This window comes from Anolis sagrei, chromosome 2 (genome assembly GCF_037176765.1).
Source record: "Anolis sagrei isolate rAnoSag1 chromosome 2, rAnoSag1.mat, whole genome shotgun sequence".
Classification (NCBI taxonomy): Eukaryota; Metazoa; Chordata; class Lepidosauria; order Squamata; family Dactyloidae; genus Anolis; species Anolis sagrei.
This window is the reverse complement of record NC_090022.1, coordinates 117,134,107-117,161,930: the sequence shown is the minus strand read 5'-3', so window position 1 is coordinate 117,161,930 and position 27,824 is coordinate 117,134,107. Positions and strand designations below refer to the sequence as shown.

The following is a 27,824-nucleotide window of genomic DNA, read 5'->3' as shown; positions in this document are numbered from 1 at the left end:
ATTCTGTGCCTGGCTACAGGACATAGCGAGGTAATGCCCGAGGCTTGCGACTCTCCATTACTCACTCAGTAGCTATGAGAAGATGCGCCCAAAGCTAAAAGATGGTTTAGGAATAGAGAATTCTGATTTCCACAGTGATCCTCAACATGATTTTCAATGGTGTACAATGGGTATCACCAGTCACTAGCAGGCACCAGCCAATGCCTTTATACCCATGGAACAAGGCAAGGAATGTTTTGAACAGAATAACTGGTCTTTACACAGATTTTCCCTCTGAAAACATGCTAGGTGGAATGCATCTGAATATGTATCCATTGCCATACAGATGTAGTGAGGAAAGAGTGTTTGGATAAATCATTGGCAGAGAACATACAGTCTTTTAGAGGTTGTTGGATTGCAGATCCCCATCCCTCACCGCATTAGCTAAGGTTCATGGGAGTTTCAATCCAACAAGCTCTATAAAGAAGGCATAAGGTATTGTCTGCTACCCGAGGAAGAGGACAAAGAAGTTTGTAGGCAAGCATGAGGTAGGGCACCTGTCCTGTTTCAAATGGAGCACTTGGCTGCATTCCTCAAAGAAGTGCCGATGTAAGAGGAAGTTGCGATTGAACTAGAGAGGCTGTGGGCTTCTCTTTCTCACCACCATGTAGTCCTGTGAAGAAAGTAAAGATCTCCCACAGCTAAAGTCCATTGCCAACATACACATTCTGCTTGTATCCATGTGACTTTTTTTAAAAAAAGTTAATGAGCATGCCTCAGGAATCTGAGATAAAAGTTAGTTTTATGAGCAACAGCAATTGGCCTTTAAGAAAGAATCTGAGGTTTCAATTTGTGTTGGTTTTTTCTTGTTCTTTTTAGTGATTTGGCCTTACTCTTTTAGCTGTCTCAAAGTAACAGATGCCCCACTGCTTACCATGGCAGCTGGGTATAATGGCTCAGTGAATGTGGTCAGGAAACTGTAGATGAGGTTCATGGTATTGGTGATGCCATAAAATGTCAAGGAGCCACCAGTGTAGTCGAGCAAGATCCCTATGTTCTTGTAGTAATTGCCTTGCACCACTGTCTGGATATTGTTATGCCAGACAGAGAACTTCACAGAGTCCCATTCCAAGCACCAGGAATTGCTGTTCCTCCCAATCAGATAAAACATACATGACTTCTCGGTGCGGTGCCTGTAACTGTAGGTGACTCCTAAGCACAGCCATGTATTTGAGATCTCTGCCTCCCAGTAGTGGCAGCCCTCGCACAGGCTGCGGGTGCACAAAAGCTGTGGCCAGTGGTTGAACCCTTGGCTGGGTTTTGAGTAGTTCTCCAGCAAGATCCCCATGTTCAGCACAGAGTGGGTCTCCTTAAAGAGGAAAAGTTCTTCGTTGGCAGTGCTGGCATCAAAATTTAGGGTACAATAATCTGTTTAGTGGAAAAGAAAAACATGTCACAGAAAGCAAGATGATGATAAACAGGTCTAGAATGAACCAAGCATGTCTCAAAATCATAGAGGAGTTGAGAACACAAGAGATCTTATTTTTTTTAAAGAGTAGGTCTCCTCCAAGGGGTCCAAAGTAAAATATAGGCCTTCCCATCTCCTGAATTTTACCTTCAGTACATGTAGGTTTCATTTTGAAAGTGATGTTATGCTTTGAGCATTTTTGCCACCTTGTGATCCCAGATCCAGAGCAATTGTCCAATCTTAGATTTATTGCTGCCATAAAGCTTAGTACAACCAATGTGGAGCTTTGCTTGTTTTCATCTTGATCATAATAATCAGCTGAATTGGGGAACAACATTGCAATGAACTTATCCAGAGACTTCCATGGCTGTGAGGGAATTTCCATATAGAATTTCCCTTTGTTCAAGGATAGAGAAACTTTGGCCCTTCAGACATGGCTAGACTTCATCTTCCATAAGCTCAATGGTGAGGCCTCATGAGAGACGCAGTTTGACAGCTCACACTGGGCCAAAGGTTCCTCACCGTTGCCCTGGTTCATCTCCAGATCGTGGTTTATCCCCTACATCTCACTGATTCTTTATTGTGTTGATATGTGCCACAAGTGGAGAACAAGGTGAAACAAGCTGATCCATGTCAAAGGTGCCTCACTGGATAAGGAACATAACACAGTAAGCAAACTAGGTAGTTTAACCAAACGAACCAAAACAAAGACAAAGCCTATAGCTAGTGACCAGTCTGTACTAAATAGAAACACCTGCTCAATCTAAATTACAATTATAAAAACCACCCCATGCTCACATATGGTAGTTTTTTTACCCTTTTGGTGCGAAGCCAAGTAATAAATTAATATGATGATGGTCTGTGTTTTAGCTTTTTTAATACCAAACTATTCATATTGTTTTTTGGGGGGTTGAGATATTTTAATGTTTATTTATTAATTAAAATAGACATGCATTTGTAACTGTTTGTTGCATACAGTGCAATATTTTCCAGCTATTAGTGTTTCAATATCATTTCTCACATTATATATTTTCTTTAAGGGATCAAAGTCTTCTATTTGAATAGTACATCTAAAAGTATCATAGAATCATCGTATCAGAATCCTAGAGTTGGAAGAGACCTCCTGGGCCATCCAGTCCAACCCCCTGCCAAGAAGCAGGAAAATCGCCTTCAAAGCACCCCCAACAGGTGGCCATCCAGCCTGTTGTTGTTTTGAACCTTTGTAAGCTGCCTTGGGTCCCATGTTGTAACAAAGAAAGCATCTAAATCTAATCTAATCAAACAAACAGATAAAATTACATTTATAGACAGTTTCTCTTGTTTATTTGGAAGATATTTGATTGCACAAATATTGTCAGAGGGAAAGTATTCCTCAAACTCTAGGAAAGTTCTTCTGGTTTGTTTGTTTTTTTCATTTGAAAGACAGTTAGGGGACAATTTACTGATGTTGGTGGTCACATTGATACCCTTTTTTAAAAAGAGGGGAAATTCTGGATTCTTATGAAATGAGTTAAAGCAACAGACTGCATGTTGGATGACCTCCCTCTATCTTTCATTGCAATGGAAATCTGACAGGGAGAGAACTCCTGTGATCTTCTCCTGCTGCACTGCTCACATCCTTTGGACCGGAGCCACCTAGGAGGCAGAGTTCCTGTGATTAGATATGTCTGCATGCTGAAATTAGTGTCTCTAGAGCAGTAGTTCCCGACCTTTGGTCTCCAGTTGTTTTGGACTTCAACCCCCCAGAAATCCCAGTCACCTTACCAACTGTTAGGAATTGTGGGCGCTGAAGTTCAAAACACCTGGAGGACCAAAGGTTAGGAACCACTGCTCTAGAGAGACTGGCTGTACCAATACATAGGACATCAGTGGGAACAGTCACCATGGATAATTAATGCTGGGAAGCAGGTAGAGCAATACTAGCAGAGGTGGCAAAGACCCTCTCTCAGGGCGGTTCCACACAGAGCTTTAACCCAGGCGCAATCGGGTTTCTTAAACCCGTTTGTGCCCAGGTTGAATTTCACACACCTCCACCTAACATGCAGTCATGCCGGCCACGTGACCTTGGAGGTGTCTACGGACAACGCTGGCTCTTCGGCTTAGAAATGGAGATGAGCACCACACCCCAGAGTCAGACATGACTGGACTTAATGTCAGGGGACTACCTTTACCTCTACCTTTACCACCCAACATCCATGCTTTCCTGGGAGAGGGCACACAAAACAAAACCCCTTTAGTAAAATTGAAGCTTTACCCTGATATTAAGTGGAGTTGTGTCCGACTCTGGTGGGTGGTGATCATCTCCATTTCTGAGCTGAAAAGCTGGAGTTGTCCGTAGACATCTCCAAGGTCATGTGGCCAGCATGACTGAATGGAGCACCGTTACCTTCCCGCAGAAGCGGTACCTATTGATGTCACATTTGCATGTTTTCGAATTGCTAGGTTGGCGGAAGTTGGGGCTAACAGCTGGAGCTCACCCCGCTCCCCAGATTCGAACCGCCGACCTTTCGGTCAGCAAGTTCAGCAGCTCAGAGTTTTAACACACTGCACCACCAGTGATTTTCCTACTCCCCTCCTTCTCCTGGTGCGTCATTTTTATGCACCAGGAGAGCTCTGGAGAAGGAGGAATGGTGGCCAGGTAAGTTATTTTCTTTTTAAAAGGCTTTAAAAAAGGATTTTGGGAGAGGGTGGGGGCTGTCTTGGGTTTGTTGGGTTCCAGAAGCCCAAGAAACGCAAGACAGCTGTGTGGATGGGCACCGGAAGTCACACAACACTATCCCCGGACCCAATCCACACAGCACCCGCAGATGGAAAGACAAGGGTTTTCTGAAAGAACCAGGCCTTTCCAGCTGTTAAATTACTTCGGGACAAAGCAGATTTTCTTGCTTTGTCCCGAAGGCAATCATTTTTATATGGGAAGTTGTTTGGACGCCCCACATAAAACGCGGGAGGGTGCACATTTTGGGTGCTGTCTGGATGTGCCCTCAGACTGACAGAGCAGCATGCACCACATGGCTTCTCCATACCTGCTAACATTTTACAGATGAAAACTGTGTCATTTGCGGCCAAGCAAAATCAAGATGTGATCAAAATGTCAAAGATTATTTATGAGGAAGAACATACTAGCAGGGACAGGTTGCAGAAATTAATCTTTGCCTGTGCGTCCTGGCAAGGGTAACATTTGGACCTATCCTTTCATCTCCTTTCCAGAGCTGAGTACAAATTCTTTTGTAATTTGAACTGATTTTGCAGCAACTGGAAAAAGTCAAGGACAAAGGTAAGTAAGTAAGTCAAAGGGGAAAAGTGAGTGGAGAAGGACAGAAAAGCATATTTAAAAAGTAGTGGGAAAAGTGGGAAAACAGAGGATTCATTCAGACTGTCCCTGCCAAATTAGGACAGTTAGCAAACATACCTCCTTGCCTGCCCTCTTTGCCAGATTTAGCTTGCTGGCTTCCAGTGTTGTTGACCATTCAGTAGCACTGCAGTAAGATTTACCTGTCAGTTGATATGTGTAACAAGGAGAGAGGCACCACCTTGCCCTTTGTCCCAGGCCAAATCCACCTAAGGCTGTATCTCAGCTACACTGTGCAATATCCTGCTCTTATCCGACACATTGACATCATACTCAGCCATTTTTATCCAAAATCAAATTGGTCTTGAAAGCCACAGATTTCCCACAACTGAAGTCAAATAGATACAAGTGGATGTTTTTACCCATGTCCGCTGTATGAGTTTATTTTAGGTTGCACAATTAAATCTGGAGGACGTAAGGTTAATGGGATCATACCAAGCAATGAAGCTGGGATACACCCCTCACGTGGGTTGATCCTCAGAAGCTATTGAGAGAAAAGCCTCCCCTACCCAGCTGCACACTTTCAACTCCTCCTAAGATTTCCCTATGCCTACACAGATCCATCTTACCAGCAAGGACAAACTATCTAAATGAAGATCTCTGCAGAAGGGAGTGGAGAGAGCCTTCCCTTTGTCTACCAGAGATCCTGTTACTGATCTTCATTTCTACCCTGGAGGAAAGCATGGGGACAAAACTCTCACTCCATCCCAGCAAGACCAAAAGATATGTTTTGTTTCTTTATATCCCGACTAATATCACAAGATCTTCCAGGCAGTATACAAGCAAAATAAATATAAATAGATGAAAACATTGCAGGTCGTGCAATGGGTTAAACCCTTGTGCTGCTGAACTGCTGACCTGAAAGTTGGCCATTCAAATCTGCAGGACAGAGTGAGTTCTTGCTGTTAGCTCTAGCTCCTGCCAGCTTAGCAGAAAACATGCAAATTTGAGTAGATCAATAGGTACTGCTTTTGTGGGAAAAGCAAAAGATGCTCCAGGCAGTCATGCCAGCCACACGACCAGGAGGTGTCTAAGGACAACGCAGGCTCCTCGGATTGGAAATGGAGAAGAGAACCAGAGATGAGCATCGCTTCCAGAGCTGGAAATGAGAGGAGAAGCCTTTGCCTTTGTCCCTGTATTTGTGTCTCAGTATATTTCATTGTAACAAGGCATTGAATGTTTGCATGTGTCTGTTTATATGCTGTAATCCACTCCAAGTCCCCTTGGGGAGAAGGGTGGAATATAAAATAAAGCGTTGTTGTTGTTGTTGTTGTTGTTGTTGTTGTTGTTGTTGTTGTTAAGCTATATTATTAAAAAAATAATGCATTTTTTAAAAATAGACCAGTTCATGAAAATCATGCCCACATGAAACCAGGATTGGCACTCACTTAGTCTTTAAGGAGAGGACATTCCACAAATGGGTGCCACAATTGATAAGGGCCTCCTACCTCTTCACAGTGTATAGACAGTCCCTAACCTATAAACATCTGACTTACATCCAACACAAATGACGCATAGTTAAGAACAGGGCTGAGAAAACAGGAAGTGAGAGAAAAGTACCCCTAGGAAGGGAAATTCACTTTTGGAAGAGTTATCATGGGGAAAAGATGTAGCAACTGAAGCTCCAATGGAGCCAGCATACTTCAGTGGCACATTAACGAAGCTTCGCCTATGTAATGGGGGAAGCCAAGAACAGCACACGGAGCGACAGTCAGTCCGTGTCCCTGCCGTTTTGACATGGAGGCTGCCGAAACATCATTTGTGGGGAGGGGGCAGCGGCGTGTGATGAGGTTGATAATCACAAAAACATTTTCTGTAAGCCTAGCTTACATGTACTGTTATCAATCTGTTAACAAGGCTAAAACTCTAAGCTAATTTACTTTTTGAACCTTCCAATGTGCATGTGCTCTAGTTACTGTTGACATTATTACCAAATTACAATGACACTTTAAATCATGTGGTTTTGTCTGCACATGTTACTAGCACATGTCAGTTTTTCTGCTGGTGATTTTTATAGTCACTAATTTTGTTACATTTTCTGGTATTTCAGCAACAATATCGTGGTAAGGTTTGTTATGGGAGGAAGTTCATGGGGTTGACATCATGGGTAACCGCACTGGGTGACACCAACAGTAGTCATCATGACTAAAGGCAAAGGATGCATCAAAACAGCTCTTAAATTAGGAGGATGAAGGAGTATTACATAATTTTGCTCGACCTACAGGTTCAAGCGTGAATGAAAACTGATTCAGGTGTTCGCATTGTGCTGAGAGCCAGGGAGATTTTGAATTTCTAAAACTCCCCCCCCTGCACACACTAGGTGCAATTTTTTTTAATGCTACAACATATTAAAATATTTGTTTGTTTACAAAGACAAAGAGTAATACTTTTTTAAAGGATGGTGGTTAGCTTTTAAAAGACAGAAATATTGCTCTGGAACATAAAGAGAACTGCAGGAACAATTAAGTCAGCAATTAAATCTATAAAATGTTTGATTCACAAGTAAGCATTTCTCATCAAAAGTATTACAAAAGGTAACACTGTGAGAGAAGAAGACAGGCTTGCTTTACAGCAGACTTTTCCAAACATTTATTTATTTATTTACTATTTAAAACATTTATCTTCCGCCCTTCCCACCCCGAAGGGGACTCAGGGCGGAGCACAGCATATACATGGCAAACATTCAATGCCAGGACACAAATTCACATACAATACATAAACATTAAAAAACATTTAGCAAAATATTAAAATACACCATTTAAACCCGTCCTAATGTTAGTGTTAATGTTAGTGACAAACTTTGTAGACATGTATCATTTTGTAGCACAGTAATTCAGTTTTACTAGCAAACCAGGGGTTAAAACAAACAGTTATTATAAGAGATATGGACAAATACATAAATTATAATAACAAAATGTTTGCCATACATGTTGGAATATAGCTTCATCGGGGAGATAGGGTGGTCTACAAATACATTATTATTATTATTGTTATTACTACTACTACTATCTCATGAAAAGTGTTCTTTTATGTTTTTAAAAATACATGATTTATTGCTTATTTTACACAGGCTCAGAGGGTTCTTGTTATGTTTGCAGGACACACCTATACACAGCAACCGACACACCAACGTGTCATGACACACATTTTGGAAAGCTCTGTTCTTCAGGAACAAGCCCATGGTGAATCCTTTTCCTGTCTGCAGGTATTGTAATTGCATGTTTAAAACCTAGGGCACGGCCACCAAGCAAGAAAATGTCTGGATTCAGGGATGTTTTATTATACCCTCCTCCAAATGTTGCCCATCCCCTAGATGTTTTGGACTACTCTACAACACCAGCTGGAGGGAATGCATTTGGGAATTCTTGCATGAACCATTCTAAATATTATGATTATTTTTGTTACATCTCTTGCGGAGACTGGCTCAGAAAGAGTCCTACAAAACCTGCAGTTTGGGGTAGCCAAAAGGTTGCGCAAGTCTCCAACGAAATGCTATAAGAAGAAGCTTGTCAAAATTTGGACATAGCACAGCTGCAGGTCATTTCCTGGGGTTTGTGCTAAGTCCTTCCATCCCTCAACAAATCCTTTTGACTGCTGCTTAAGCCACAAATTCACCAGGATGGATTTTTCCAGCATAAAGATGTAATATATAATATGACCCCCAAATCTTCAGGGGATACATTCTTGGATTTCATATCGATATGTGACGCCATGGATTATAGTGAACCATATTCTTATCTATGGTACAAAATGTGGCAATAGCAAGGAAAGGGCATAATTTGTATAGGGCAACATAAAGGAAACGACGTATATTGATTCTGAAGATACAGGAGGATCATACTGTTCAAATTATAGCAATCAGTTAGGGAAAAGAAATCATAAATGGCTACTCTTCCTCATTCCTGCTTCCCAACAACTCAACTGTTGTCACATTTCATATAATATATTGCCTTCGGGCTGAGAAAGGAGGGATATAAATACGATAAATAAACAGCCATAATAAGGCAAGCTAAGTAGAAAGTGTTCGCTTGCTTTTGGATTCTAATTTTAGTGAGGCTTTCTGCCCCTCTGGACAGTTTATCCAGAATGTTTGGGGTTCAGAATTTGTAAGGCCAGATTAACACTTTACTTTCTGGTCCTTGATTTCTGAGTTTCTAATGCAGCACTTAAGTTCATCCATTCAAAGGGACTGCCTTGAAGGGTTTTCTGTACATGGGCCTTAGTATAAACTTGGCACATCATCAGAGCACATGCTGCTGTCATAAGTCCAGGGTGACACTGGTTCTCAGGCAACTCATCTAATAGGATTATGTACAAATGGCAGCACAAGCTACAGCTAAAGACTTTGGGTCTCACATACACACCTTCTAAGACTAGGGAGCAGGGGTAAAAGTAAAGGTAAAAGTTTCCCCTGACATTAAATCTAGTCTTGTCTGACTGTGGAGGTTGGTGCTCATCTCAACTTCTAAGCTGAAGAGCTGGCGTTGTCTGTAGACACCTCCAAAATCATGTGGCCAGCAAGACTGCAGGAACGCCGTTACCTTCCCACCAAAGTGGTACCTATTGATCTTCTCACATTTGCTTGTTTTCAAACTGCTAGGTTGGCAGAAGCTAGGGCTAACAGCAGGAGCTCAACCTGCTCCCTGGATTCAAACCGTCAAACCGTCGACCTTTAGGTCAGCAAGTTCAGCAGCTCAGTGGTTTAATCTGCTCCGCCACTGGGAGCAGGGGTAGGTTGCTTCAAATCCCCAAGTATGCTAGTATCCTACTATCCTGACTTTAAGCAGAGGAAAGTTTTGTTATATTTTGCATCTAAATGCTGTTGGACTGTGGAAAACAACTTGTGATGGACAACAGTAAAGATACCTTCATCCATCTTAGTAATTTTAAAACCCTCAATTTCTGTTGGTTTAGTTTGAGCCTGTGTAAATTCAGTTTTGCTTTGTGCTTAAATTGCCTAAAAGTAATCTAGGGTGGCCATTTGTCTATTTAAGTGTTGAAGAAAAGTTCTATGGATACCATGGATGGCCATAATGACAAATTAATAGGTTCTACAGAAAATCAAGTCTGAACAACTCTATAGAAGTCAAAATGACCAAACTGAAGCTATAATTTTGACATGTCATGAGATGACCTGACTCATTGGAACACACAATAATGCCTGATAAAACTGAAGACAGTCAAAAACAGGAAAATCACACTACTAGTGGATTGATTCAATCATGGCTGCTGATGATCAAGGTTCTTGGAAGTCTCCTATTCTTAAAGTCACCATGGCATATACCAGGTATGGGCACACTTGGTCCCTCCGGGTGTTTTGGACTTCAACTCCCACAATTCCTAACAGCCAGTAGGCTGTTAGGAATTGTGGGAGTTGAAGTCCAAAACACCTAGAAGGCCAATGTTTGCCTGTGCCTGGCATAAACCATGCAAGCAACACAAATCAAGAGTAATGTCACCAAGCATAATATTCCGCTGTGTAAAAATCTTTATAGGATTTTGCAAAAATTTGGCTTGATTCTAGGTGTATCCCCCATGCCCAAGTAATTTCCTTTGTTGACATCATTCCTACCACTGTGACTTTATAATGTTTTAAAGCTTTACCAGCCAGATAATGCCACTTTCACAAATTAAAGGCACAAATCCATTCCCAATCTATATATATAAATTTGTTAGGGGCATCCAACAAGGAAACAAAACTCAAAAAACCCCCAACGAAACTTAACCAAAATTCCCATGCCCATAACACAACCCACAAGGTACAAACATATCTACTCAAAATGAAAAACAACACAACAACACACTCACAAAATGGCAAAACAACAAAACTCAAAAAAACCCCAACGAAACTTAACCAAAATTCCCATGCCCATAACACAACCCACAAGGTACAAACATATCTACTCAAAATGAAAAACAACACAACAACACACTCACAAAACGGCAAAACAACAAAACTCAAAAAAACCCCAACAAAACTTAACCAAAATCCCCGTGCCCATAACACAACCCACAAGGTACAAACATATCTACTCAAAATGAAAAACAACACAACAACACACTCACAAAATGGCAAAACAACAAAACTCAAAAAATCCCCCAACGAAACTTAACCAAAATCCCCGTGCCCATAACACAACCCACAATGTACAAACATACCTACTCAAAATGAAAAACAACACAACAACACACTCACAAAACGGCAAAACAACAAAACTCAAAAATCCCCCAACGAAACTTAACTAAAATCCCCGTGCCCATAACACAACCCACAAGGTACAAACATATCTACTCAAAATGAAAAACAACACAACAACACATTCACAAAACGGCAAAACAACTGAGCATGCGCATTGGTGCCCAGCCGCAAGTTCCCTGGCGCGCGCACATGGCCTTCCGGCCAACGTTCCCTCTGCGGAAACCATGCCCACTCCAAGCCCCGCCGCGCCGCTTCCCGCACACACACACACCCTGCCGCGCACACACACGCAACCCCACGCTGCATCACTCCCCCCGCCGCTGCATACACACACGCAACCCCACTCCCCCGCCGCCACACACACACATGCAACCCCACGCTCCATCACTCCCCCCACTGCCGCACACACACGCAACCCCACTCCCCCCGCCGCCACACACACACACACAACCCCACTCCCCCCACCGCCGCCGCACACACACACGCAACCCCACGCTCCATCACTCCCCCCGCTGCCGCACACACACACGCAACCCCACGCTCCATCACTCCCCTGCCCCAATCTTACCTCCTTTTACTTCACGCCACCTCCAAACCCCACCCCACCCCTTCCCGCCCTGTCAAAATCTAGGAAAGACAGGAAGGAAGGAAAGAAGGAAGAAAGAGAAAGGGAGGTAAAGAAAAAGGGGGAAGGAAGGAAAGTTAGAGGAAGAAGAAAAGGAAAGAAAAGGAAAGATGGAAGGAAAGAAAAGAGAGACAGCAGAAGAGAAAGAAAAAGGGGGAAGGAAGGAAAGAGATAGAGAAAGAAGAGGAGAAGGAAAGATGGGAAGGAAGGAAGGAAGGAGGGAGGGAGGGAGGGAGGGAAAGAGGGAAGATTGGCCACAGCAACACGTGACGGGTAAAGGTTGTTATTTCTATGATTATGATGATGCTATTATTCTTCCTCTGAGACCCTTTTGGGGGGAATGGGAGAGGTGTCAGGTCCCAGAGGCAATGCATTGCATTATTGTTATTGTTATGATGGTGGTGCAATAAAAGGAAATAAAAAGTGAAAGAAGGAAGCAAACAGGGAGGGAAGAAAGGCAAAGGAAGAAAGGGGGAGGGAATGAAGGAAAGAGAGAAGGATGAAACCAAGTAGTGAAAGAAGGAAAGAAAGAAAGAGGTAGAGAAGGAAGAAAGGAGAGAAAGGGGGAGGAAAAGGGGGAAGGAATAGGTAGGGACCTCTCTTTCATAATAGTCCAGATATCTACCTCTACTTTGATAAGTTTTACTATAGGCCACAGCAACGCGTGGCAGGGCACAGCTAGTAACTCTATAATGCCGTTCACTACACAAATCACCACTACTACTACCTTACACAGTTAAAATACACAAAAGTTAAAAACAGATATATATATATATATATATATATATATATATATATATATATATGTAGTGTAGACCTATAATGCTGATCTTAAAAAAAAACAACCGACATGATCAATTACATCCTATAATTGACAACTGGAGCAGAGGATTGTCTTAACTTGGTACCAAAAAGTAGTTAATGTTGGGGCCAGATAGACTGCAGAAGGGTAGTATTCCATTGCTGGTAATAACTCATAACTGGTGACCGCATCTTGTCCTGCCACATACAAGCAATCAGTTTAATAAAATAAGTTGTTAAAATCTGTCAATTTACAATGTTGCCTGCTTCTGGGTTAAAAACTTTGCAAGGGTGATGGTGAGAAAACAAATGTTAGTATATCACCTACACTTTAGAAAGCTCCTCCGATCTGAGGGTGCTGGTATCACTTCATAGGGCACCATTGTGATCCCTGAAAACAAAAAGTATTTGTGTTACAGTCAGCCCTCCATATCCACAGATTCTACATCCGTGGATTCAACCATCCATAGCTTGAAAATATTATCTATCTTTTTGATTTTGCTATTTTATATAAGGGGTACTATTTTGCTATGCCACTGCATATTGAACGTCCATCCACGGATTTTGGTATCCACAGGGAGTCCTGGACCCAAACCCCAGTGGAAACCAAGTGCCCATTATATGTATTCTATACCCTTTGAACACTCTGAACTTGTGCTTTGTAAAAAGGTCCGATCTCACACTTAGTGCCGTGGACACAGCTGATTTTGAGCTTATTTTTTAAACACTTGAGTCACAGTGGATGACTTTCTATTCTTCACTATCCCTCGAAGTTCTTGATTATCAATATACATCTGTTTCAATGTACTGTAGTAAACAGTAGGGTGTTTTGCATTGTGGCACCTTTCAGACTAACACATTCATTATGAAATAAGGTTATAAGCCTTCCTGATCCACTTTATCAGTTGGAAGAATGTATAGTCTAATTACAGCTACACACATCAGAATAGGTTTACCAATGGGACTGTAGACAATGAGGTCAAAGGGGTATTAAACTTATAAAGTACTGCCTGTGATCATTACATTATTAATATTGGCCACCCACACAATGTAATGCAAATCCTCTGGCCTTCAATTAGTTGGTAAACACAAGATAATGTGATAAAACAATTATGCCTCCGTTTACATCCCTGCACCCTACTGCTGAATTTTAATGCAGTAATCTTTTGTTCTAATCTCCCTTTGAAGTTTCTTTGCTTCAGTAAACCTTTATTTTCTGAGTTATTTTCCCACATTTGTACCCAGTAGAGGTCATAACATAAAGCCAGGTGCCATTGCCTAGAAATTGAGACACTAGAATAGCTTGGCACGATTGCAAAAGCAGCTTCTCGTAGGAGTTTTTCTCAATCTCAGTTTACAGTTGTATTTTACTGCAAAAGTAGAAGTGGTTCAAGCTGTGCCAGAAAAGGGCAGAACAATGTTGTGAAGAGCTTTGACAAATCTCCTTTCTTGTGTAGACGGCATCAGAAACAGTACTCTGGGAGTGCACCCAATCTGCCATGTGATGGAACTTTATATAAGAGTCGAACAAAAAGGTCAACTATAGGTCTTCTCTTGGAACATGGGTTAAAACTATTTGTGTGTCTGAAAACATTATTTTATAATAGCATCCCTTATTCACCAAGAACTTCCCACAAGCAAACCTCTCAGGCTCCACTGAGTTACTATTAACTCCAGCTCCACCCTTCACCAAATACCATAACTAGAGTCATCAGATCAGAATCATCTCAGGCCCTCAAATCTCTGGGCAAAAACATGAGACCTAGGGCTGGACTCTGGTGATGACATTGGTGATGTAACTAAGCATTATGCATTAAACCAAAACAAGATCTGGTCATAGACAGAACACATTTTTCTGGTTGGAAATTAATTGTATTTGTAACTGTGACATCTTGACACCTTTGCAAGTATAGTAAGCTACACGTCAGTTAGAAAGCTCTGGAGGTTTGCATGCAACCTTGCCTCCTGTCTGGAGCTGACCCTGTGAAAAGTGGAGAACCTAAACCTTCTCCTTTCACTTGGAGGCAAATCATCAAAACTGGGGACTCTGTGTGGCATGCTAAGATCTCACAAACCTAGCCATAATATAGGAATTTGAGTAGGGTAGAGGCTAAGCGTGGTCCAACATTCTGTTTCCCAAAACAGGTCAACTTGCCATATTTGGGGAACCCATAGACAAGATGCGAAGGCAACAGCAATCTCTCCAACTCATTCTTCTCAACAAGTGAAATCCAGAGATATATTGACTCTGATGCAATATGTACCATTATGATCAGTAGCTACCACCAGTATTGCTCTCCATTCATTTGTTCAATTTCTTGCTGCCACTATTTATTTATTTATTTATTTATTTATTTACGCTGTTTCTATCCCGCCTTTCTCAAGCCTGAAGGTGACTCAAGGCAGCTTACAAATTGGCAGCAATTTGATGCCATAACAATTCACAGCTTGAGCCTCTCTTGGCTGGCATTCCAAAATCCAAAGTATTCCAATAAGCCAAATTGTCCACAAGGGAGGCTGAGATAGTAACACCTTTACTTTCTGATGATTCAATGTTCAAACATTTTACTTCATGCACAAAATTATTACAAGACAGGGGTCCTTTTCCCAAGATATTATGAACTAGCTGTCCCCTGCCACGCGTTACTGTGGCTCAGTCTGTGTATATGTGTTTTGTGTGTGTATATGTGTATATATGTGTGTTTGCGTATATACGTGTGGTTTTGCACATGCGTTAGTGTATTTTTTAATTTTTGGCTTTTTAAGTCTCTTCTGATGTGTTTTTCAGTGTTTTTATGAGTGATGGTCACTTGTTGGCTTGATAGGTGTATTGTGTCCAACTTTCATGTCAATTCATCCAGTGCTTTTTGAGTTATGTTAATCCCGAACATTACATTTTTATTTATATAATGTATAGGCAAATACGGGTACTCAAAATTAAAAAAAAATCCCTGACATTTCTTGTCTCAAGCATTTCAGAAAAGGGATACTCAGTCTGTATAACAAAAACTCTCCCTATCCATTTTATGTAGGCATCATGCATATATGTATCATCATATACGTGTGTGTGTGTGTATACAGACACATACATGGTCTGTCTGTCTGTCCGTCCGTCCGTCCGTCCGTCCGTCCGTCCGTCCGTCCGTCCGTCCGTCCGTCCATCCATCCATCCATCCATCCATCCATCCATCCATCTTACTTGACTGGTAATCTTCCTCAGAGGAGGCCTATTCCAACCCTATTTAGTTGTCCCTTTCTTCACTTTTCCAGCTCTCCATAGTTCCAGCTTTTTGAGAGGTAGGGGTGACCAGAAATATCAATTGTGGTTCAAACGAGGTTGTACTATAAACTGCATAGCATTATTGAAAGGTTGACATGTTTGTTTCCCATTGATCCCTTTCTCAACTCACCTTTCTGAAGCACTTTGTTAATAAAGCACAGCCCAATCATGGATATCTGGGATTTCAAGTCAGTGAGCGTCTGCTTAAGCCCTACGAAACTGGTGGGTTCCTCACATTTCAGACCGATCAAAGCTTCTATACAACCAGACATTTTCTTAGTTTTGGGGAAGTCCTGTAGGAAGAAATGGGCTTTAGAAGTCGTTGTTAGTGGAACTAGGACTCTGGGAGACCTGGATTCAAATTCCTGATCAGCCAAGGAAGCCCAGTGAGTGACTCACCTTGAGCAAGAGAAAGGCAACAGCCGACTTTCCCAGAATAAATCTTGCCAACCCCATATGAGTGTGATGTAATGGTTTGAGTGTTGGGCTACAACTCTGGAGACCAGGGTTTGAATTACGCCTTGGCCATGGGAGCCTGTGGCACGATCTTGGGCAAGTCATGTTCTCTGGGTCTCAGAGGAAGGCAAAGGCAAAATTTCTTTGAACAAATCTTGCCAAGAAAGCCCTATGATAGGTTTACATTAGAGCTGTCATAAAGCAGAAATGACTTGTAGGCACACAAGAACAATGGGGTTTGTGGAGGGAACCATTAAATATGCTAGAAATGTATCTTTGTCCAAAAGGTGTCATGGGATTATTTTAAGGATTTCATCACATTGATGAGGGCATGGGAGGTGATTTATCAGACTCCATGGCAAATCTGTGGGGCAGCGGAGCAATCCTGTCGCCCTGCGCCCTGCCTCTCCTGCAGCAACACTTCTCCATCAAATGTGGGAAGCGTCCTAGAACGCTACCAGGAGGCTTCCATTATGGAGCCCCACTGGAAGTTGCCATACATTGTGTGATGGCATCTCGTGGGCTCCAAGGAGGAAGCATCCTGGCAGCGTGCTAGGACGCCAATTTCTCCTGGTGTGATGAGGTCGTAAATCTTTTTATGATAAAGCAGACTGACAAGGCTATCTCTTCAACTCATATAGTACATAATTGTTTTTATCTCTTACTTCTATGATTCAGGTGGCAACACTGGCTGCTTATTGGTTATACTGAGGGTGAAGCTTGAAGCAACATACTGCCAGAAATCCATGCTTGCTGGGATAAAGATAAAGGTGAGACACAAGTTGAAGAGGTAAGCCAATCCTTCCTACTCTTTACAAATCCTTTTGTGAGGATAGTTCAAACTGTGCTTATTTACATTTCTAAAGCCTGAATCAGGAACAAAATGTTTACAAGCAAACTGGGAAGCATTAGCAGGAGATCAATCTCTCTCTGTGTGTGTTACAGGTCTCCTTCTTTGTTGCAACATAGTCAGACTCTGAACATTTATCTCAAGTACCCAGCTTGTGAAGAAGTGGTTGGAAATATTACAGTACTGATCTTGCAGGTTGTCGGAAATCTAGAGTAAATCCAAAAAAATACTTTCCCAACTTGAAAAGGGGATACTGGATTGTCAATTGATGAAGGTCAAGAAAAGACTGCACAAAAGGAGTGCTTGTTGGGTGGGATGGAGATGGAAGAAGAAAAGAATAGCAGGAGGATGTTGGACAGGTCCTGCGAAGAAAAGAAAGATGACAGTAGAACAAAACAAAAGGAAATGAGACCCTGCAACACACCAACCCTGAATTCTTGGATAAGTGATGCATTTGGGAGAACTAACATGATATGCTATTAAATGTATGACTTCCAGATTAACCTAACAAAGTGGAAACTTTCACAATATAGGTCCTTGTGTTTTGCAAGTTTTGTTGGTTGTTCTTGCCAATGCAGCCACTTGTTCCATTCTGTTTGTGATGATTTCTTGGATCCGCACTAAACCTTTTCCATATGGGGTGGACATGTGGCTCAAAGGAAAAATGTTCTCTTCTCTGAATGTTTTGTTTTGCATATTCATGAAAAAGTGCCACTTCATTGGTGCACTATAGCATTATCATGCTAAAAATCAAAAGAAAAAGGGAGAAGAAAACAGAATATATTGTTCTGAATTGGGTTGTTATAGGTTTTTCAGGCTATCTGGCCATGTTCTAAAAGCATTCTCTCCTGACATTTCACCTGCATCTATGGCAGGCATCCTCACAGGTCTCACAACCTCTGAGGATGCCTGTCATAGATACAGGGGAAACATCAGGAGAGAATGCTTCTGGAACATGGCCATACAGCCCAAAAAACCTACAACAACCCAGTGATTCCAGCCATGAAACCTTCGACAATACATTGTTCTGAATTGTGACAGAATCATAAAGACAGCAACTCTAGGTGGGAATTAAATGTTACAGTTGATGGAGGGATTTACCAGAAGATGGTTTGGAAAAACATGTACCTGGAGGAGCCCTTGGATGCCTATATTTGCATCTGCTTGCTAAGGACTGCCTTAAGCAAAATTGTCACCTGGCGGTCTCATGGCTGAATTGAAGCTGTGACTTCCTCAGAGTAAGAGTGTGGTGTAAATATAACAAATAATAAACAACATCCTGGGTGGACAAAAATATCCCTAAGAGAACCATCAAGAGCTTATGGTATACTTTCATGTAAAAATGTGAACATTACTGGAAAATATACAATGCCATTGGAATGTAACTGAATGAATGCTCAGCTTCTGTTTTACTGCAGGATAAACCCACCTATAGCTATTCAGCAAATGTCACCTCTGTGCAGAGAAGACCATTTTTATTTGTGTCTTTATAGTTTGACTTAAATGGGGTAGAGGCCACTTGATCACATAATTTTTATCTCTTGATCTAGATTGTGTTTTATTACTTGTAGTTCTGCAGTGGCTTGACCTTGCAAAACCTCTCCTCCCTGTTCAAACAAATAACAAAAAACACAAACTCTTTTTTGCACCTCCATCACAAAAGGAGAGATTCTCTGCTGTTTGCTGCCTAATGCACCTATAGTCTAGATCCTGGAAAATTTCCTACCTCACCTTGCTGTAGTCCAAAAAAGGAACTTCCCCAAGCTCTGCAATAAATTATGAAATCCAAGTTGCAAAGCCAACTGCTTGGGTCAGTAGCTGATGCAGACTTTAGAGGAGAAGACTGTTTTGTAAACACAGAATGGGAGAGATCGAATGATGGGCAGGTCACGGATATTAGCATTAAGGCTGGTCAAGTGAAAACACCCATAGCCTCCCATGTGTTCCTGGCACTCTTCCCAGGAGAGTAAAGAGGAAGAAGTTGGGGCTACTGTTGAAATGTGAAGGTTTCTCAGCCATAGGGGAGTCAAAGTCAAATACCCTCAAGTTTACATTGACTATCCTGTGCCTGAGAAACCTTCAAGTCCTCCCAACATCAACAGCTCTCCTCAGATCTTGCAGGCAATCTAATAAAGCCCTGTCCCACCAGATAAAACTGTGATGGGGGATTGGACAAGCACCTGTGGGAACCTTCAGGGATAACTAGCTATTAAACGTTTTGATCAGTTTTTCACTCCTGTACCCAGGATGAATGAATGCTTTGCAAGCCAGGATTACTACAGACCTCCACCACACGTTTCTCTGGCTTCACCCTAGTCAGGTATAGCTCACAGTCTTTTGGGTCTCATGTGTGTGTTTCCAAATTGCCTACTTACCCCGCGGACTTCATAGGTTTTTCATGGGCAAGGAGTATTTAGAGGTGATTTTGCCAATGCCTTCCTCCAAATTATCCTACAGCAACTGGGATTCCTTGGTGGTCCTCCTTCAAAGCACTCACCAGGGCTGGCCATTTTTAGTTTCTGAGAGCAGAGGGGATCTGGTGATGGCTGGGAGTTTTATCTCTCGTAGTTAAGTTTTATCATTATAGCCCAAAATGTTGCTTTTCCAGGACCTGTTCTTCATGCGAAGGGGGAAGATACGGTTCACAATAGGTTCAGCATTTGTGACTTCTCAAAAATCATAATTTCTCTTACTAATAGCTCAAAAATCATAATTTCTCTTAATAATGCAATTTGACCTGTAAATTGTGTTCCAGCTTTTGAGTCTGTTTCTCTTTATAGTAAACCTGTGGGACATATATATTACATATGTAGAATGGGAATGAGAAAGAGATTCTAGGATGTGCAAAGGAAGATCTGAGTTGTCCAAGTAAATCAGCTTTCCCTGACTGCAAGTGGTTCTTCAGCTGGGAATGGTCTTTCCCATCCATTGATATCTCAGAATAACTCATTGTGACCCTGCTCATACCTTTGGGCCTATAGCTTGCATCAGCTTTAGGCAGCATACCAATGATGAGGGATATTGGGATACAGTCCAAAAATACCTGGAAGGCCACAGATGCTCACTTTCGTTCTGTCATGGCACAAATATTTGGTTTTTTAACTGTTGTATTTGTCTTGTTTTTACATTGCATTGGGTTGTCATGTTATTGTTAACTGCCTTGAGTCCCTACGGGTAGAAACGTGGGATAGAAACAAAGTAAGTAAATTATTGTTTGGCTGGAGAAAGACTGCTAAGGACTGAGTGAACATTCAAGGACTATATGGCTTGCTATCACACTGTGGACTCTCTCCATATTGAGAGCCATTCTAGGAGTTTCTTCCTCCAATACTTGCATTTCACCCACAGGATCACATTTGGAAATGTCATGAAGATGTGTGCCACTTTTTCTGCCTCAGACGCCACCAAAGTCAGACCTGCCACTATCTGAATGGGCCCCAGGAGACCACACCACAGTCGCAGGCAGCAGCAGCAGTCCTCCTAATGTATCCTCCAGACACAGATAAGGAGAGAAAGAATGTGTGAACCATACCTGGAGGAACCGATAGTCACTTGATTCGTCAATCAGTGTCGCCAGCCAGAGGTTTTGCCTCCTGAGATTGGCCAGCTGATCTTGCCTGTGCTGAATGGAATTCCCCATTCCAACCAAGGCGGATTTTTCTTCCTGGTCTATGAAGTCCATCACTTTGGTCTGTTGTCGCTTGACCTCTTTGAGCACATCAGCAAAGGCCCGATTCACTTCATCTCTAGCTGCTTTGACCACTTTCTGAGAGGGGGAGGAGAACACTTGAAGGGGAAATCCACAAAGTAACTACAAAGGCTAGATGGATTAGAGCCAAATGGACAAAAACAATTTGCGTAGACATGGAAAATGTTGCAAGTTTCTAGTGGTTTCAAGTTAAGATAAACATGTACAAAACATTCTGAGCCATGCTCCCAAAGCTCTTGTATGATAACAGCTAGAACATCGAAACAAGACAAAAAGCACAAGTGTGACATACAATCTGCCCTATAGATTCAGCAGATTCAACCACCCATGGCTTGTAAATATTCCAAAACAATAACAGTTCCAAAATACAAATATTTATTTTGACATAGTCTGAATAAGGATTATGGATCAATCAATAAGTATGAAATAAAAACTCAGCACTTTACATGTTTTAATCCGTTTCGTTGTTCTATTTGCTTATGTGTTTAGTTGTTATAATTTGATGCGGTATGTTTTTATTGTTATGTTTATATGAGGCATTGAATTTTTGCCGGAGTCTGTAAGCTGCCTTTAGTGCCTTGCGGGGTGAGAAAGGTGGGCTATAAATGAAGTAAATAATTGATTTTGTCATTTTATTTCAAGGAGACCATTTTATTATATCATTCTTTATAATAGGACTTGAGCAACAATGGATTTTGTTATCCACAAGGGGATCTGGAACCAAATATCAGCGGACTCCTAGAAGCCTTTGTAGACAGTTTGGAAACAGTGCTTGCTCCATACTGGCGAATGTGTATGTCATGCCCTTTTGCTGTTCAATTGTTGGCATTATATGTTTTTGTAAAAATTCTACATACATTTGGTTTAATTGCTAATTTGGAGTGAAACCTTGGATTATGAAATTATAGTTGACCTGGCAATATATATTTGAATGACCGAGTTCAGACCACTATCAAAGTCCATTCATGAAATAAATAAATAAATAAACTCTAAAAGGATTTTTAAATATTCCGTCCGCATTACACCATACTTTCATTTCTGTGCCTCTGCACTAAAACATTCGAATCAGTAAGAAGCCACCCTCAAAACGGACCTCCCCTCCCTCCCTCCTCACATTTCAGCCTGAATTTCTCAGTAGCATCAAATGGCAACAGGTTTTGCTGGTTTGGTGTAAAGGCAGCTGTACACTGTACTAACAAGGACTTGGGATATCACACTGCCAACTTCCTCCTTCTCTTGGGAGTGGAGGCTTTTTACATTGAAGAAATGATTTCTTAAAAACACACACATACACTCTAAAAAAACCTGTTTAAGACTCAGTGGTTCTCAGCCTGTGTGTCCCTAGGTGTTTCGGCCTACAATTCCCAGAAATCTCAGCTAGTTTACCAGCTGTTATGATTTGTGGGAGTTGAAGGCCAAAACATCTGGGGACCCACACGTTGAGAAACACTGGTTTAAGCAGATAAGCTTGCTAAGTGGGCTTATATTTTGTAAAAATATAATCAGCATGAAAAATAAGAGCAGAAGAGGAGGACGTTTTCAGTTTTCAGTCATGAGGCAGCCATATATTTTGTTTGAGGAGCAAAGTCATGATGAAGAGGAGAGCTTACCATACTGAGAGTTGGGGAAAAGCTACTTTTCATAAACAATAGTTCCCAGATCTTCTATTTGGCTAATGACGATGATGGCTGTGGGGTTTGGTGGGTGTGTGTGTCCTGGGATGACTGCTAGACTTGAAGGAAAAAGTCTGTATCTGTCATAGCTGTGTGTTTGCATTGTTTACATAGAAAATGTAAAGAAGGAAAGGCTACTTATTACCCAAGAAATATTGTCTAATTCTTTCATGTTTTTTTGTACTACAAATAAGTTATGTGCAGTGTGCATAGGAATTTGTTCATGTTTGTTTCAAACTATAGTCTGGCCTCTCAAACAGTTGGAGGGACCGTGAACAGGCCCTCTGTTTAAAAAGTTTGAGAGCTCCTGGTTTATAGCCAATCTGAGACTGGGCTACATGCCCAATCAACAGAGCAGTAGGAAAAATATGTTCAACATTTATTCACCCTTGCAGGATGACTACTGTACCCTCCATCTTCAGACTCAAAGTATCCGGTGAATCTATACTATGCAAGTAGACACACTAACCTACAAAATTTTACATATCTAGTGGCCATACATGCCATAGAGACTGTGCAGGGTGTGTCACATACACAGTTTCACCCCCTCTTTGCTGAACTGTCTCAGAAGCTTTTCTCACCTCAAGGTAATTCACTCTCCCTCTGTGTTTGTGACTGTCTGCAACCAACATGAAGATCTGGTTTCCCACATTGGCATGTATTTGCCTGACCTCCACCTGGAAAAGAAAAAGAAATAATAAGAACATAGAAAGCAGCAGGTTGGAAACCACTACTTCATGTACATCTTTAAATGTAGTCCCTAGTACTCTTGCGGTTTCTCAAACATCCAGTGTGCTGAAGTATTATGACTCAACTCTGTGGACATCTGCAACAAGGATATTGCTCTTTAGATGTTGCTGGATACCAACTCCCACCAGCTTAATTCAGTGTGGTCAAGGACTGGGAACAAGGCAATGGTAGCTCGGCACAGTCTCAAAACAGAATAGTACCTACTGGACAACGGTTCCAAGGTACCAGGTCTGAAGGAAGACTAACTTAGGCACTACCATTTTTTTCTAATGGAGCTTGGAAGTAGAACTCAAAGTCATAGCCATGTCCATCTGGATTTATTTATTTATTTACTATATTTGTATACCGCTTATGCGGTATACATAATGGGATGCAATGGGATCTTGAGTACGCAATGGGATCTTGAGTACGGTTCCATTATCTGGACGGAGGCAACAAGGGGGCGCTAGATAGAGAAGGCTAGTCCATTTTATGTGGGGGGGGGGGGGAGTTGAAGGAGGAAAACCATTTTCCCTGGTTATTCCCCCACCACACTTCCCATTTCATAAACGAGGGTTGTTTCCACAACGGGAACATTGGTGTGGGAATAACAGGAAAACAGGGGGTATTGGTTTTCCTCCTTCAACCCACCCTCCCCTCCCTCCATAAAATGGACTATACTTCTCTCTCTAGCACCCCCTTGTGGCCTCTGCCCAGATAATGGAACAGTACTGCATCTTGTAGTATCTTTTAGATTAACAGCTGAGAAAGAAGTTGGGAGCAGAGCTTGGAAGTAATGCATTAAGTACAGTGCAATTATTCACCACTATAGTTGGTGATGAGGTTCACCGACATTACGTTTGAAAGGTTATAATGGCATCTGTGTTAACAGTAAGTTTGTGTTTGTGTCATAATTAATAACATTCACCCATAATAGAGAAAACATTATTGGGGGTATTTGGGAAGGCAGTTGCTGATGATGGGGGCTAGATTAATATATATGTTACTCATGGGACAGCAAAAGAATAATCAGGAATGTGTTCACTTTTCAAAATAATGTTTCAGCCTCATCACACTAGAGAATGAATCCACTTTAAATCCAGTTTCTGCCTCCTGCAGAATTCTGGGGTTCGTAGTTTATTGAGACCCAGAACCTGCCTGGCTGAGCAGTTTAAAGTCCCCCTCCTTATAAACTACAAACCCCAGAATTCTGCAGGAGGCAGAAGCCAGATTTAAAGTGGATCCATGCTCTAGTGTGATGAGGGCCACCATTGTTTTAAACCTTTTGTATGTGCTATCAATTATTTTACTGGGGCATCTAATAAATGTATGTGGAAGTTATATCCCAGTGAGACTTCACTGAATTTTATAGTTGTGTGTCCTCTGTGTAACTTCTTATATGTTTATTACTAATGGATTGGAACTAGAGAGCTACATTTAAAGCAGAAGTATTGAAATCAATGAGACTTTTTTAGTAATATATGTCCCATTGATCTTGGACGGTGTAATCTAAGTGCAGCTAGTTTCCAAATATTCTAATCTAATCCAATCATCCCCCCAAACAAAACAGAAATGAAGCAAGAGGGCTTAATTTAAAACAACAATACACAAGGGGATATGCGCTTTCACTGCAGATATCCTCTCTTTTTGCTTGCTTCAGACCTTAGGATCATATCAGGTTTCTGTGGCATTGATTATTCTTTTATGCCAACTGCAATAACAGCATCTCCCTGCAGTGATAAGCCAGTAACTATGAGAGTTTTACTGCTTGTTCTGGGTGAAGAAGATAAGTTTGATGTGATTGCTTTCAGTTCTTCAGACAATATCTAAACCTTTTCTAAAGAAAACCTAGAATTTATTTTCTGTATTTTCTCCCATTCTCCTTCCAGGGGATGCAAATAACATAAAACAGATTTCTCAGCATGCAAAATGAAGATGCAATGCCACCCTCAGTTCAAACAATGTGGGTTCACATTAAACTTGGCTGAGGGCTGCACAATGTTCCTCCAGTGAGGAATGCCTGATAGGCTAAATTTCTATATATATGCAATTTGTAAGATTGGAAATAACAATTTGGAGAGTGTTAAAGAGGGTTTAATGAAATCAGTGAAGCTAAGCCTTGGGATGACTTCTGCTAACAATGAGAATGCCTTTGAACAACTGTTTGTAAAAAAAAACATGAACAGAAGCTACTGTTGGATTCAAGACCTTTTTGCAGACCTCCAAAAGGAAAATGGTTGCTCAATGTGGGAACAGAATCCTGGACTAGATAGTGAATTCTAATCTAATACATATTGAATATTATTATTTTTAATGTTGCCCCACTTCCCAAATACCACATTTGATGAGGTTAGGAGCACAGGACCCCTGTGAAAAATTATGAATAAAGAAATTCCTTATTTTGACCTGAGAGATCATCTATCTAGGAATGTATAGGTCTTCCGGTACGACTCGATGGAAAGCTGGCCACAGAATTGCATTGGAGGACCAAGAAATTCCCAGAGAAATGCTTTCACTAGCTATCTCTAGATTCTCCTTGCAGCAAGACTGGAAGAAGTTGACCATAGAGTCATGCTGGAGGAGCTTGAGATAACATTTTGAATCAAATTCACAAATAATGAAATCTGCAAATGAGGAGGGATGAATCTATCTATAACACTCTTTCACCAAATGATGGAATTATCAACATATACAGACACAATAAATACACAACCTGCTTCCATATTCATGGGGGGGGGGGGGTGAAGGGTGCATCTTAATATGCTTCAGCATTGACAGAGCTGACAGCCTCATCACACTAAAGCATGGATCCACTTTAAATCCTTTTTCTGTCTCCTGCAGAACTCTGGGGCTTGTAGTTTAGGGAGGGGCCTTTAAACTGCTCAGCTAGACAGATTGTGGACCTCATTAAACTACACATCCCAGAATTCTGCAGTAGACTGAAACCTGATTTAAAGTAGATGCATGCTCTAGTGTGATGAGGCCATGAGTGTGTGTCAGTAGAGCAGATGATAATCCATTGCCTTTGGATCTTAAATGCCTAGATGTTGCATGCTATGGTAGCCAAGCTGTCAGGTACAGAGAAGATTAAAGTGCAGAGCCTCAAGAATACAAAATCTGAAACAGGCGCTGGTCCAAACTGTTAGCCAAGGAATCTAAAGAGGGGTAGGAGATGCGTGGGTATTTAGGAAGATTTAAAACACCCCAGACAGCAGAGAGGAAGATGAGAGCTAGAGTCACCAGTGGAAGCTGGAACCAGTTCCTGTCCTTTTAATGGTTGTGTAGAGGAGGGGATTTCAGCTGGTACTGCTTGTTGCTTGGTTGTATGACAAATGATATTTATTGGAGTTCCCTCTTCTACACAACCATAAAAAATGAGGGAGTTGTCTCCAGTTTCCATTCTGACAATCCTAAATTTAAGAGGTGTGAAGTAACTTGTTCAAGGGAGGCAGTTATCCTGGAAGCCTTGCACCCTCCTCAGTGTTGTCAACGTTATTCTTATGATGAAAGGCACAATACTCACTTCGGCCTTGACTCTCTCATCTTTGAGAGAGACGGCTTCATGGTTCTTGTGCTCCTCCCGGATGCAGGTTTGGCAAATGAATTTTCCTTCTATTTTGCAGAATAGCTCCAGCAGCCTGCGATGTTTCAGGCAGATGTTGGCCTTCAGGTCGCTGAGTGGGTCAACCAGCTGATGGTTCTTGAAGGTCTTGTCTTCGTAGTGGGATCGGATGTGGTTGTCGCACAAGGCGGCCATGCACTGCAGGCAGGACTTGACGGCTTTGAACTTCCTGGTGGCACAGAAGTCGCAGGGGACGTCCTTCGAGCTGGCCGACTTCCTGGACACCTGGGCCTCCTCGCGAACAAACTTCATGGCGATCTCTCCCAAGGTGATGTTCTTGCGGAGCTGAGGCCTTGAGCTGAAGGGCTCCCGGCACTGGGGGCAGTAGGGGCACTCCCCAATCAGGACCTGGTGGTCCCAGTAGTCTTGCAAACAGTCGATGCAGAAGTTGTGCCCGCAGGCGGTGGTGACGGGGTTTCTGAACACCTCGAGGCATATTGGACATATAATATTGTCTTTCAGGAAAACAAAGCCTGTCTTCTTCATTGTCAACGGAAGTGTTTTGGGAGAACTGGGACACAGTCAATACATGCAGGCTCAAAAGGGTTTGGAAAGTATGAAAAGGAGGAATGTGACCTGTTTTTAAGGAGGGGAAAACCTAAGTTTATTAATTGTATCAGTTTTAATTGATTGATTAGACAGCATTTAACAGGATCAATACTCTGGGAGAAAGGTAACACTTTATCTCTCTTTTTCCCCTAGATGAGCCATGATATTGTTTTTATGATATTTGCTCTGATACTGTGATATGTTTTTACCTGATTTCATTTTATTGATTTTATTTTATTGTGCTATGTTTTAATTCTGTATATTTTTTCGGGCTTGTCCCTTTATAAGTCGCCCCAAGTCCCTTCAGGGAGATGGAGGTGGGGTATAAAAATAAAGTATTATTATTATTATTATTATTATTATGAAAAAATGCTACTAATTTTATAAAAGGAATCATGGGTCCTTGATGATAATGTTTCCCTGCTACAGTTTGTGTAAACATTTATATTTAAAACAACTATGTTTAACTCATGTGCTGGTGGATCAGCTGACAGTAGTTTTTTTTAGTACAACAAAGGTTTTTTAATTCAGT

At 41.6% G+C, this 27,824-nt stretch overlaps 1 protein-coding gene across 1 annotated transcript; it reads right to left on the bottom strand.

Annotated features, from left to right (window-relative positions):
* Positions 1-785: 785 nt before the first annotated feature.
* On the bottom strand, positions 786-27,309 carry LOC132765551 (E3 ubiquitin/ISG15 ligase TRIM25-like). Its single transcript, XM_060759832.2, has 6 exons — positions 26,645-27,309; positions 22,974-23,069; positions 20,543-20,776; positions 15,835-15,997; positions 12,753-12,815; positions 786-1,407 (listed from the first exon to the last, which is right to left on the bottom strand). The coding sequence occupies exons 1-6, from the start codon at positions 27,227-27,229 to the stop codon at positions 869-871; spliced, it is 1,680 nt and encodes a 559-aa protein (XP_060615815.2). The 5' UTR covers positions 27,230-27,309; the 3' UTR covers positions 786-868.
* Between the last annotated feature and the right edge of the window lie 515 nt (positions 27,310-27,824).